Source organism: Aedes albopictus, chromosome 3 (genome assembly GCF_035046485.1).
Source record: "Aedes albopictus strain Foshan chromosome 3, AalbF5, whole genome shotgun sequence".
Lineage (NCBI taxonomy): Eukaryota > Metazoa > Arthropoda > Insecta > Diptera > Culicidae > Aedes > Aedes albopictus.
In genome coordinates, this window is record NC_085138.1 from 380,059,522 (window position 1) to 380,073,340 (window position 13,819).

At 41.2% G+C, this 13,819-nt stretch overlaps 1 protein-coding gene across 1 annotated transcript; it reads right to left on the reverse strand.

Annotated features, from left to right (window-relative positions):
* Positions 1-2,914: 2,914 nt before the first annotated feature.
* LOC115268274 (uncharacterized) lies at positions 2,915-3,646 on the reverse strand. The gene is made up of 2 exons (XM_029876319.2): positions 3,545-3,646; positions 2,915-3,483 (listed from the first exon to the last, which is right to left on the reverse strand). The coding sequence occupies exons 1-2, from the start codon at positions 3,591-3,593 to the stop codon at positions 2,972-2,974; spliced, it is 561 nt and encodes a 186-aa protein (XP_029732179.2). The 5' UTR covers positions 3,594-3,646; the 3' UTR covers positions 2,915-2,971.
* Between the last annotated feature and the right edge of the window lie 10,173 nt (positions 3,647-13,819).

The following is a 13,819-nucleotide window of genomic DNA, read 5'->3' on the forward strand; positions in this document are numbered from 1 at the left end:
TCAGTAGCAGTAAAACATCAACATCAAGAAATCATCTGAGAAAAGGGAAAAGGATATTTTAAAATCATGGAAGTATCCATAGAATGCCCTAGATTCAAATAATGTAAAAAAACTCAAGGGAATCAAACATATTCTAGGAATTCGAAATCAAATTTTAACATCGTTAATGAAGAAAATTAGGAAGACGGCCTACTGACTCGTTCTACCATATGAACTTCAGCTTAGCAACCCATTCGGTTTAACGTACTTCGGTCTGATGTACTTTGGCTAAGCGTACTTCGTCCTAAAGACCGGATCCCTCTAGTTGTGCATTGGGTGAATGTAAAATGGCATATGCAATACTCTTTTCGGGCAAAAGGTACATTCGGGGAAACATTTTTCGGGGAAATGGTACATTCGGGGAAAAAACTTTCGGGAAACATCATTCGGGGAACTGGTTTTCGGGGAAATGTCGTACAATCCTTCGGAAGAGCTTCTAGGCTAATATGGTATTGGGAGCATCAATTTCCGGTTCTTTGACATCAAGCAGAACGATGGGTGGTTTATTGAGTCATTAGCTTTGGTGATAATCTCCACTGGTTGCACCTATGGTCTTGATGTCGGCGATCTGAACTTGGCAGTCGGCTATGTTTTCTTGCTATTGTTGTTTTTTCATAATATTCTATTAGCATGCAACTTAAAATTGAAATCAGAGCTAAGTTCGAGTTTTTTTTACATGAAAATTTTGTTGAGGGGGGGGGGGGGGGGTGTTTAACAAGCTACGCCATTTATAAAGAGGGGTGTCTGAATTTGTGACAAAATGCTACGAGGGGGGAGGGGGGTATTAAAAATCGCTCAAAAAAAGCTACGTCATTTATGGACGCCCCCATATTAAATTATAAAGCGTACTTGCTACAATAGTTAAAAACCTCATCATCTGAGGCTAAACTCAATGTAAAGGAAATCCAATTGGGTTAGGGATCCATGTATGTACTAACTCTTCGAAGACTGGAAAGTGCTAGTACGCAAGGAACATTCTAGAATCCTTATTACTGAACACATGTCCCATTATTGGAATGATATTGCTGCTAATGTTAAAACCCGGGTCCTAAACTTCCTACTGGGGAGAATTTAGCAGTAAAACAAGGGTGATGCTAGGTTTCCGATGCATGGCCAATATCAGTACTCTTGTTTTGTTTTCTAAGAAAACAAAACAAAAACTGTATCAAAATCGATACTTCATTGCTCCTCAATGGCAATTGAGTAATGCGACATGCACTACACTAAGGATACGGGTAATGTCATAATAGATCTAAAAACTGGTCGCAGTGACAAACCCGAACAGGAATAAAAAAAAAAACAAAAACAGTGTGTTACCATCAAGTTTTACTTATAATTAAATTCAATATGCTTAAGACCTAGCTTAGGACAGAAAAAACTACTTCTTGCGTGCCTTAAAATATTTTACAAGCGCATAGAAATTAGCCTCAAAATTGAAAATATTTTGGAGGCCTGGAAACAGTTCTGCACCACTTATATACTTCTTAACCCCCAGGCCTGGCGTAATATACAATAATACATAGAACTAACAACTTTTCAGATTAATTTATTTGAATTCCAACTAATGGAGCCTTGCCAAAAGGAAGGTTATGCAATTTTTAGCCTTCCTGACCCAGACGTCCACCGGAATAAAACTGTCCTCGTGGCTCCAACTTTTGAAGCTCCCAGCATAATTGAAACTACAACTACCAGTAAAGTGAACCTCAAAATTACATTGAAAAATATTGATGTTTGCGTCTTTGGCAGCGGTTTGAAATTTTGTTGTAAGCCCCGTAGCCTACGGGTTAAATGCTTAGTGATTACCTGGGTTATCCATTAATGACGTTGCATTTTTGGCCGATTTTTTACTCCTTCCTCCCACACCGTAACATATTTTCCCATACCTTACATGGTTCGTCACACAATCGTGGACTCCCCTTCCCCTTTAAGGGCTACGTCGCTCCCTATAAATACGCCAGATTGGCCTCCATGGTTTACCAGCGCCACAGGTTGATCCAGAGGGTAGATAGTTGGGTTAACAGGCGCCATTGGAAAGTTACATTCCACCTGACCCAGATTCTTTCGGGTCATGGTAGCTCCAACAGTATCAACATCGTTTCGGTCATGCGGGTTCTCCCGAATGTCCGGTTTGTGCGAGTTTAGGGAAAGCGGTGGAACACGTTTTGTTCGTGTGCCACCGCACAACAACGGGGATGCTTTCGAGATGGTAGTAGAATTCGTCTACCTCGATTGCCCGTTAACGGACAATAACATGAGCCGTGAAATACGAAGGTGCATCTTCAGTGGTAGTCGTGCCTACTACGGGCTCCAGAAGAAACTGCGGTCAAAAAAGATTCACCCCCGCTCCAAATGTACCATGTACAAGACGCCAATAAGACCGGTGGTCCTCTACGGACACGAGACATGGACGATGCTCCAGGAGGACCTGCAAGCACCCGGAGTTTTCGAGCAACGCGTGCTAAGGACGATCTACGACGGCGTGCAGGAGAACGGTGTGTGGCGGCGAAGTATGAACAACGAGCACGCTGCACTCTACGGTGAACCCAACATTCTGAAAGTGGCTAAAGCAGGATGGATGGTGGGCAGGACTTGATGCCAGAATGACGGATAGTAACCCTGCAAAGTTGGCGTTTGCTAACAATCTGGTTGGTACAAGACGGCGTGGAGTGCAGAGAGCACTTTGGCGGACCAGGTAGAGCGTGACCTGGCGAGCGTTGGGCGTGACCAACGTTGGAGAGCTGCAGCTGCAAATCGAGCATTGTGGCGTCAAAGTTATCAAATTGATGTTGAACTAAATAAATGAAAAATCAAATGAATATTTGAATAAGGAATAATTTGTCAATCAGAACAGCCAACAGTCAGACAGAAAGCCACAGCATTGCAGTGCGCTAGTATATTTCGTTTCGTAAATAGTTTCACCTATCCATACAATTTATAACAGTGCACGTCCTCCAAACAACCTGGCGTGTCTTTTGTACCTCTCACCATCTCTACTGTTGGTTGGTGCTGGCGGCAAATAATCATCCCCTTCAAAGACATCGTTCCTTCCCTCCGGGGGTGGTAGTAGCAATGCAGGAGCATCCGTCGTCGCTGGCAGCAGCGGGGCACCATACTCCAGCGGAACCTGTGGCTTTTCGTAATGATATGGTCCCTGGTAGTCCGCATGGCTACTGTCCAACTGTCCACCACCGGCTTGGATCACCTCAGCATCGGCAGCGACGTCAATGTCTACGTCCAGCGACGACGACGATGACGAAGCCGGTACCGGGCCGTGCTCCGGCAGGACAGTGTTAGCTTCCGGGTTGGGTTGCAAATTGGTGGTCAGCACCAGACACGTTTGAATTTCCTCCGCCGCCGCCGTCGCCGTCACTGCTGGTTGATGATGATTGTCGATGGGGACTGCGGCTGCTGCTTTTGCGACGATCTCGCTAACGTCCGCGTTGGCTGTTTGAAGATGCTATTTTAGGCGATATATGCTCTCGGGTTAGCGATTCGGCGAACTTACCGTAACAGACGAGCAAACAAAACGAAATTAAATATGCCGATGGATGCATTTTGACTGGGAGCGACTTATTGCTGGATGATGTGGTGGTTTTGCGTTGGAAGACTGTAATGGGAACTGATTGCGATACTTTTGGATGCTATCTATTTATATGGTGTCTGAACGGATCGTTGGAAACAAACATCAGGCGTTAGGCTGATCTATATTCGCGGCTAAAACATTGAAGTATTTGCCAATTGTATTAGTTTGTTCAGCGTCAATATAAAAAAAAGCTATAGCATTAGATGAGATTGAAGGTAACACGAGATGCAAATATTAGAATATACAGGGTGTTTGGTTCCGGGTTTTGGATATTTTAAGGGCTGATAGGTCTTGATGAGAGATGAAAAAGTTCCCATGGAACATAGGGTCGGAAATCACTGCTAAGTGAGTTAATCACATTTTAAGTTTTTAATTTTTGGTTATCTTTGAAGTCCTATATCTACTAAACTATCAATCGTAGAAACTTTCTCAGCGCACGAATTGAAAGCTAATTACTTCTACTTTCTTAGTCTCTTGGACGTAAACTTTGTAAAAATAGTTTAAAGGGCCTTAAATTGAAAAATAATGCAAAATTGGTCGAAAAAATCGACTCTTTTTTGGACATTTTTGATGTTTTAAATATGAAAATAAAGCTTTTGTCAAAAAAGTTCTTCTACAAAACATGCACGAACTTGTTCCCTAAAAATGTTTCTTTGACACCAAAACTCTATCTTTTGTAGTTAAGCCAAAAAATGTTTTTGAAAATAACGTTCCAAATTGCATTAACTTCATGCCAAAACAATGGTCATCACCCTATCCGTCGTGCGTTCGTGTGCTGTTGCTGCACGGCATGAGGACGACTACTGCTGCTGGCTTGGCTGCTGGTGATGTCATCGCATACAGAAAACGAGCTCGCTCTTTGTCGCGTCACATCTCCGCCTGTGGAATCATTCGAGGCGGAGTTTGGATTTGCGCATACTAAGTGCGACGTGCAGTTAACTTGTTTTTCGACGGAGCGAAAGGAAAGCGCCGACGAAAGTGTATTTACAAGAGCAACCATTTAAATCATTCGCACTCGTAGCTCTGCTGCGGTGCTGTTCAGATGGGGGGGGTCTGTGCGTGCGGCCATTTAGAGTATGCACTTATTTGATGCATTTCATTTTTTTGTATGATGTGCAAGGATAATGATTCTTCTTATTTCTTGCATAACATTCCCACTGGGACAGAGCCTGTTTCTCAGCTCAGTTGTAAAACATACAGCAAAAAATTCCTTTGGAACCAATCATGGGGGATCCTTGGGAAATGATACCTTTGGGGAATCTAATGAACAAGTTGGACATTTTAGGAGAAGTTGGGGATTCTTAAGGGACATTGGGGATTTTTACGAGATATTGGGGATTTTTAAGGAACATTGGAGAATTTTAGGAGATATTGGGAAGGGGAAAAGGGAACTTAGGAATCATGTGGTCCTTGAGAAATGATACCTTTGGGGAATCTAATCAACAAGTTGGACATTTTAGGAGAAGTTGGGGATTCATTAGGAACATTGGGGATTTTTAGGAGATATTGGGTTGGGTAAAGGGAACTTAGGAATCATGGTGGTCCTCGGGAAATGATACCTTTGGGGAATCTAATTAACAAGTTGGACATTTTAGGAGAAGTTGGGGATTCTTAAGGGACATTGGGAATTTTTAGGCGATATTGGGGAGGGTAAAGGGAACTTAGGAATCATGGCTGTCCTCGGGAAATGATACCTTTGGGGAATCTAATCAACAAGTTGGACATTTTAGGAGAAGTTGGGGATTCTTAAGGGACATTGGGGATTTTTAGGAGATATTGGGGATTTTTAAGGAACATTGGAGAATTTTAGGAGATATTGGGAAGGGGAAAAGGGAACTTAGGAATCATGGCGGTCCTCGGGAAATGATACCTTTGGGGAATCTAATTAACAAGTTGGACATTTTAGGAGATATTGGGGATTTTTAAGGAACATTGGGGATTTTTACGAGATATTGGGTAGGGTAAAGGGAACTAAGGAATCATGGGGATCCTTGGGAAACGATACCTTTGGGGAATGTAATCATAAAGTTGGACATTTTAGGAGAAATTGGGGATTCTTAAGGGACATTTGGGATTTTTAGGCGATATTGAGGAGGGTAAAGGGAACTTAGGAATCATGGGGATCGTTGGGAAATGATACCTTTGGGGAATCAAATCAACAAGTTGGACATTTTAGGAGAAGTTGGGGATTCTTAAGGGACATTGGGGATTTTTACGAGATATTGGGGATTTTTAAGGAACATTGGAGAATTTTAGGAGATATTGGGAAGGGGAAAAGGGAACTTAGGAATCATGGCGGTCCTCGGGAAATGATACCTTTGGGGAATCTAATTAACAAGTTGGACATTTTAGGTGAAGTTGGGGATTCTTAAGGGACATTGGGGATTTTTAGGAGATATTGGGGATTTTTAAGGAACACTGGGGATTTTCAAGGAACATTGGGGATTTTTAGGAGATATTGGGAAGGGAAAAAGGGAACTTAGGAATCATGGGGATCCTTGGGAAATGATACCTTTGGGGAATCTAATCAACAAGTTGGACATTTTAGGAGAAGTTGGGGATTCTTAAGGGACATTGGGGATTTTTAGGCGCTATTGGGGAGGGTAAAGGGAACTTAGGAATCATGGGGGTCCTTGGGAAATGATACCTTTGGGAAATCTAATCGACAAGTTGGACATTTTAGGAGAAGTTGGGGACTCTTAAGGAACATTAGGGATTTTTAGGAGATATTGGGGCTGGTAAAGGGAACTTAGGAATCATGGTGGTCCTTGGGAAATGATACCTTTGGGGAATCTAATCAACAAGTTGGACATTTTAGGAGAAGTTAGGGATTCTTAAGGGACATTATGGATTTTTACGAGATATTGGGTAGGGTAAAGGGAACTTAGGAATCATGGCGGTCCTCGGGAAATGATACCTTTGGGGAATCTAATTAACAAGTTGGACATTTTAGGTGAAGTTGGGGATTCTTAAGGGACATTGGGGATTTTTAGGAGATATTGGGGATTTTTAAGGAACATTGGGGATTTTCAAGGAACATTGGGGATTTTTAGGAGATATTGGGAAGGGAAAAAGGGAACTTAGGAATCATGGGGATCCTTGGGAAATGATACCTTTGGGGAATCTAACCAACAAGTTGGACATTTTAGGAGAAGTTGAAGATTCTTAAGGGACATTGGGGATTTTTAGGCGCTATTGGGGAGGGTAAAGGGAACTTAGGAATCATGGGGGTCCTTGGGAAATGATACCTTTGGGAAATCTAATCGACAAGTTGGACATTTTAGGAGAAGTTGGGGACTCTTAAGGATTATTAGGGATTTTTAGGAGATATTGGGGCTGGTAAAGGGAACGAGTGTGCGGTAGTTCGGCAGCAGCAAAGCTTCGCGCGCTGGCTTTGCTAGATTTTTGCGAGTTTTTTTTTCTCTTCTCTCTGCGGGGCTCCGACGACGGGACGAGTGTGCGCGCGCCGTGGTTGAGTCGGTTCCGAATTTTTCGCTTCCCTTCGGCGCTAGTTTCCAATATACTTTTAGTTGATAATAAATATTTTCTTTCATTTTTTGCATTTACAAAAGAGTGAAAAATGTTAGTTCGGGTTCGCCGGTCGAGAAAAAATCCGGGCGCCGACAAGTGAGTCGCGTTCAGTGTATTTCTGTGTGGAATAGACTAAAGGTTTCTGCTCCCTAGTGGAGTGGAGACGCGCGATAGAATTTTCTTTTTGACTAGTTCTTGCGTCGCAAAGTGGTCGGTTGTTAACGGCGGTTTGTGTATATTGATCCATTGTCAAATTATATCACCAACCATAGGTGACTCCCGGACTGACAATGTACCTTACCCTACTAAAAAAAATTCCTTCCTGAGACAAACGTGGAGATGCAGCGATTCGCGGTCTTTTTAACAACGTTTGTCTTACTAACATTCCCTTCCATCCTCGATGACCGTAAGGACGTGGCCGGCGCCGTTATTGACCTTATTAAAGTTGAGAGCTCTCGACCTGTGTACATTGAGAATAGTAAGTTAGTCCCAAGCCCTTTTCATTGGTTCCTTGTGCAATTTCGATTGCTCTGGTCAATCACGGAGTAGCAACTACGAATTGTGCGGTCATCTATGCTCATGCTCATGCTCATATTGGGGCTGGTAAAGGGAACTTAGGAATCATGGTGGTCCTTGGGAAATGATACCTTTGGGGAATCTAATCAACAAGTTGGACATTTTAGGAGAAGTTAGGGATTCTTAAGGGACATTATGGATTTTTACGAGATATTGGGTAGGGTAAAGGGAACTTAGGAATCATGGCGGTCCTCGGGAAATGATACCTTTGGGGAATCTAATTAACAAGTTGGACATTTTAGGTGAAGTTGGGGATTCTTAAGGGACATTGGGGATTTTTAGGAGATATTGGGAATTTTTAAGGAACATTGGGGATTTTCAAGGAACATTGGGGATTTTTAGGAGATATTGGGAAGGGAAAAAGGGAACTTAGGAATCATGGGGATCCTTGGGAAATGATACCTTTGGGGAATCTAACCAACAAGTTGGACATTTTAGGAGAAGTTGAAGATTCTTAAGGGACATTGGGGATTTTTAGGCGCTATTGGAGATGGTAAAGGGAACTTAGGAATCATGGGGGTCCTTGGGAAATTATACCTTTGGGGAATCTAATCAACAAGTCGGACATTTTGTGAAAAGTTGGGGATTCTTAAGGAACATTGGGGATTTTTGGAGATATTGGGCATTTTTAAGGAACATTGGGGATTTTTAAGGAACATTGGGGATTTTTAGGAGATATTGGGAATGGGAAAAGGGAACTTAGGAATCATGGCGGTCCTTGAGAAATGATACCTTTGGGGAATCTAATTAACAAGTTGGACATTTTAGGAGAAGTTGGGGATTCTTAATGGACATTGCGGATTTTTATCAGATACTGGGGATTTTTAAGGAACATTTGGGATTTTTAGGAGATATTGGGCATTTTTAAGGAACATTGGGGATTTTTAAGGACCATTGGGGATTTTTAGGAGTTATTGGGGTGGGTAAAGGAAACTTAGAAATCATGGAGGTCCTTGGGAAATGATACCTTTGGGGAATCTAATCAACAAGTTGGACATTTTAGGAGAAGTTGAGGATTTTTTAGGAACATTGGGGATTTTTACGAGATATTGGGTAGGGTAAAGGGAACTTAGGAATCATGGTGGTCCTCGGGAAATGATACCTTTGGGGAATCTAATTAACAAGTTGGACATTTTAGGAGAAGTTGGGGATTCTTAATGGACATTGCGGATTTTTAGGAGATACTGGGGATTTTTAAGGAACATTTGGGATTTTTAGGAGATATTGGGGCGGGTAAAGGGAACTTAGGAATCATGGGGTCCTTGAGAAATGATACCTTTGGGGAATCTAATCAACAAGTTGGCCATTTTAGGAGACATTGGGGATTTTTATGAAATATTGGGGATTTTTTCGAGATATTAGTTAGGGTAAAGGGAACTTAAGAATCATGGTGGTCCTTGGGAAGTGATACCTCTGGGGAATCTAATCGACAAGTCGGACATTTTAGGAGAAGTTGTGGATTCTTAAGGAACATTGGGGATTTTTAGGAGATATTGGGGATTTTTAAGGAACATTGGGGATTTTTAGGAGATATTGGGAAGGGGAAAAGGGAACTTAGGAATCATGGGGGTCCTCTTAGGAGAAGTTGGGGATTCTTAAGGGACATTGGGGATGATGTTTCCTATGTTTCCTTTACCTTCTCCAATATCTCCTAAAATTTGTTAATGTTTCTTAAAAAAATCCCCTACTTCTGCTAAAATGAACAACTTGTTGCTTAGGTTCCCCAAAGGTATCATTTCCCATGCAGACCCCCATAATTCTCAAGTTCCCCTTACCCTCCCCAATATCTCCTTAAATCCCAATCGTTCATTAAAAAATCTCCGATATCTTCTCAAGAGCCCCAAAATTCCTTAAAAAATCCCCTTTATCTTCTAAAAAGCCCCAACATTCCCTAAAAATCACCAATATCTCCTCAAAATTTCCAATGTTCTTGAAGCATCCCCAACTTCTCCTAAAATGTCCAACTAAATCTAACGATTCCCAAAGGTATCATTTCCCAAGGACCCCCATGATTCCTAAGTTCCGATTACCCTCCCCAATATCTCCTACAATTCCCAACGCTCCTTGAAAAGTTCCCAATATCTCCTAAAAATCCCCAACGTCATGAAAAATCTCCAATATCTCCTGAAAATCCCCAAAGTTTCTTAAAAATCTCCAATATCTCCTAAAAATCACCAATGTTCCCTAAAAATCCCCAATATCTCCTAAAAATCCCCAATGTTCCTTAAAACTCCCCAATTTCTCCTAAAAATTCCCAATGTTCCTTGAGAATCACCAACTTCTCCTAAAATGTCCAACTTGTTGATTAGATTCCCCAAAGGTATCATTTCTCAAGGACCCCCATGATTCCTAAGTTCCCATTACCCACCCCAATATCTCCTAAAAATGACCAATGTCCCTTAATAATCCCCAACTTCTCCTAAAATGGCCAACTTGTTGATTAGATTCCCCAAAGGTATCATATCTCAAGGACCCCCATGATTCCTAAGTTCCTTTTTCCCCTTTCCAATATCTCCTAAAAATCCCCAATGTTCCTTAAAAATCCCCAATATCTCCTAAAATGTCCAACTTGTTGATTAGATTCCCCAAAGGTATTATTTTCCATGGACCCCCATGATTTCAAAGTTCTTTTTACCCTCCCCAACATCTCCTAAAAATCCCCATTGTCCCTTAAGAATCTCCAACTTCTCCTAAAATGTCCAACTTAGAGATGCCAGATAAACAGATTTTTCAGTATTATACAGATTTTTTACATTATGTACAGACAAGATACAGAGTACAGAAAAATACAGATTTTTGAAATTTTATACAGATTTCTCCAGGAAGCATTAAAATGAATTACCTACATCGGCTGTTTTCCTATTCTCCGCATCGACCAATGTGGCGCTAGCTTCTATGCGCGAAAAATCGCTAAAAGTAAATCGCAAAAATATTGTATGGCGAATAGCATCTAAAGGCAAATTTATCGAAGTGGAATACATTATTCGAAAAAATATTTGGTAGTGGTTGTGCACAATGGTGACTACTATTAAGTCTACCAATTATTTTTTCAGTAAAAGCTTTCTATTTCAAGTAATTCAAGCTTAGATGCTTTTCACCATACCAAATAAAATGGATTTACTTCTGCTGATCAACTGTGGGTGTGCGCCAAGCGGGTAGTCCATTGAAGTTATTTTCAATAAATTCAATGAAAACTTTATAAATTTCTGCTTAATCTTTAAAAAAGTATAAAAAATTGAACATTTTCACACATGTTTTAGAAAAATAAACATCAGTAAAAATGTTAAACCGTCAAAATGTAGTACATTTTTAGTAGTTTCTTTTGAAATCTAGGACTCTCGGTGTCTGCTATACCCTTAAAAACGGCGATATAGAAAAATCTGTATTGATACAGATTTTTCGTGGAAATTTTCTGGCATCTCTGGTCCAACTTGTTGTTTAGATTCCCCAAAGGTATCATTTCCCAAGGACCCCCATGATTCCTAAGTTCCCATTACCCTACCCAATATCTCGTAAAAATCCCCAATGTTCCTTAAAAATCCCCAAAATCGCCTAGAAATCCCCAATGTCCCTTGAGAATCCCCAACTTCTCCTAAAATGTCCAACTTGTTGATTTGATTCCCCAAAGGTATCATTTCCCGAGGACCCCCATGATTCCAAAGTTCCCTTTACCCTCCCCAATATCGCCTAAAAATCCCCAATGCCCCTTAAGAATCCCCAATTTCTCCTAAAATGTCCAACTTTATGATTACATTCCCCAAAGGTATCGTTTCCCAAGGATCCCCATGATTCCTTAGTTCCCTTTACCCTACCCAATATCTCGTAAAAATCCCCAATGTTCCTTAAAAATCCCCAATATCTCCTAAAATGGCCAACTTGTTGATTAGATTCCCCAAAGGTATCATTTCTCAAGGACCACATGATTCCTAAGTTCCCTTTTCCTCTTCCCAATATCTCCTAAAATTCTCCAATGTTCCTTAAAAATCCCCAATATCTCCTAAAAATCCCCAATGTCCCTTAAGGATCCCCAACTTCTCCTAATATGTTCAACTTGTTGATTAGATTCCCCAAAGGTATCATTTCCCAAGGATCCCCATGATTCCTAAGTTCCCTTTACCCTCCTCAATATCGCCTAAAAATCCCAAATGTCCCTTAAGAATCCCAAATTTCTCCTAAAATTTCCAACTTTATGATTACATTCCCCAAAGGTATCGTTTCGCAAGGATCCCCATGATTCCTTAGTTCCCTTTACCCTACCCAATATCTCGTAAAAATCCCCAATGTTCCTTAAAAATCCCCAATATCTCCTAAAATGGCCAACTTGTTGATTAGATTCCCCAAAGGTATCATTTCCCGAGGACCGCCATGATTCCTAAGTTCCCTTTACCCTACCCAATATCTCCTAAAAATCCCCAATGTTCCTAATGAATCCCCAACTTCTCCTAAAATGTCCAACTTGTTGATTAGATTCCCCAAAGGTATTATTTCCCAAGGACCCCCATGATTCCTAAGTTCCCTTTACCCTCCCCAATATCGCCTAAAAATCCCCAATGTCCCTTAAGAATCCCCAACTTCTCCTAAAATGTCCAACTTGTTGATTAGATTCCCCAAAGGTATCATTTCCCGAGGACCGCCATGATTCCTAAGTTCCCTTTAGCCTACCCAATATCTCCTAAAAATCCCCAATGTCCCTTAAGAATCCCCAACTTCTCCTAAAATGTCCAACTTGTTGATTAGATTCCCCAAAGGTATCATTTCCCGAGGACAGCCATGATTCCTAAGTTCCCTTTACGCTACCCCATATCTCCTAAAAATCCCCAATGTTGTTTAAAAATCCCCAACTTCTCCTAAAATATCCAACTTGTTGATTAGATTCCCCAAAGGTATCATTTCCCAAGGACCCCCATGATTCCTAAGTTCCCTTTACCCTCCCCTATATCGCCTAAAAATCCCCAATGTCCCTTAAGAATCCCCAACTTCTCCTAAAATGTCCAACTTGTTGATTAGATTCCCCAAAGGTATCATTTCTCAAGGACCACATGATTCCTAAGTTTTCTTTTCCCCTTCCCAATATCTCCTAAAATTCTCCAATATTCCTTAAAAATCCCCAATATCGCTTAAAAATCCCCAATGTCCCTTAAGAATCCCCAACTTCTCCTAAAATGTCCAACTTGTTAATTAGATTCCCCAAAGGTATCATTTCCCGAGGACCGCCATGATTCCTAAGTTCCCTTTACCCTACCCAATATCTCCTAAAAATCCCCAATGTCCCTTAAGAATTTCCAACTTCTCCTAAAATGTCCAACTTGTTGATTAGATTCCCCAAAGGTATCATTTCTCAAGGACCACATGATTCCTAAGTTCCCTTTTCCCCTTCCCAATATCTCCTAAAATTCTCCAATGTTCCTTAAAAATCCCCAATATCTCCTAAAAATCCCCAATAACCCTTAAGAATCCCCAACTTCTCCTAAAATGTCCAACTTGTTAATTAGATTCCCCAAAGGTATCATTTCCCGAGGACCGCCATGATTCCTAAGTTCCCTTTACCCAACCCAATATCTGCTAAAAATCCCCAATGTTCCTAATGAATCCCCAACTTCTCCTAAAATGTCCAACTTGTTGATTAGATTCCCCAAAGGTATTATTTCCCAAGGATCCCCATGATTCCTAAGTTCCCTTTATCCTCCCCAATATCGCCCAAAAATCCCCAATGTCCCTTAAGAATCCCCAACTTCTCCTAAAATGTCCAACTTGTTGATTAGATTCCCCAAAGGTATAATTTCCCGAGGACCGCCATGATTCCTAAGTTCCCTTTACGCTACCCAATATCTCCTAAAAATCCCCAATGTTCTTTAAAAATCCCCAACTTCTCCTAAAATATCCAACTTGTTGATTAGATTCCCCAAAGGTATCATTTCCCAAGGACCCCCATGATTCCTAAGTTCCCTTTACCCTCCCCAATATCGCCTAAAAATCCCCGATGTCCCTTAAGAATCCCCAACTTCTCCTAAAATGTCCAACTTGTTGATTAGATTCCTTAAAGGTATCATTTCCCGAGGACAGCCATGATTCCTAAGTTCCCTTTACCCA

Coding starts and splice junctions, on each gene's coding strand:
- LOC115268274 (XM_029876319.2), bottom strand. CDS start 3,593: ATGCATCCATCGGCATATTTAATTTCGTTTTGTTTGCTCGTCTGTTAC. Junction 3,484..3,544: donor TTGTTTGCTCGTCTGTTACG/GTAAGTTCGCCG, acceptor ATCTTCAAACAG/CCAACGCGGACGTTAGCGAG.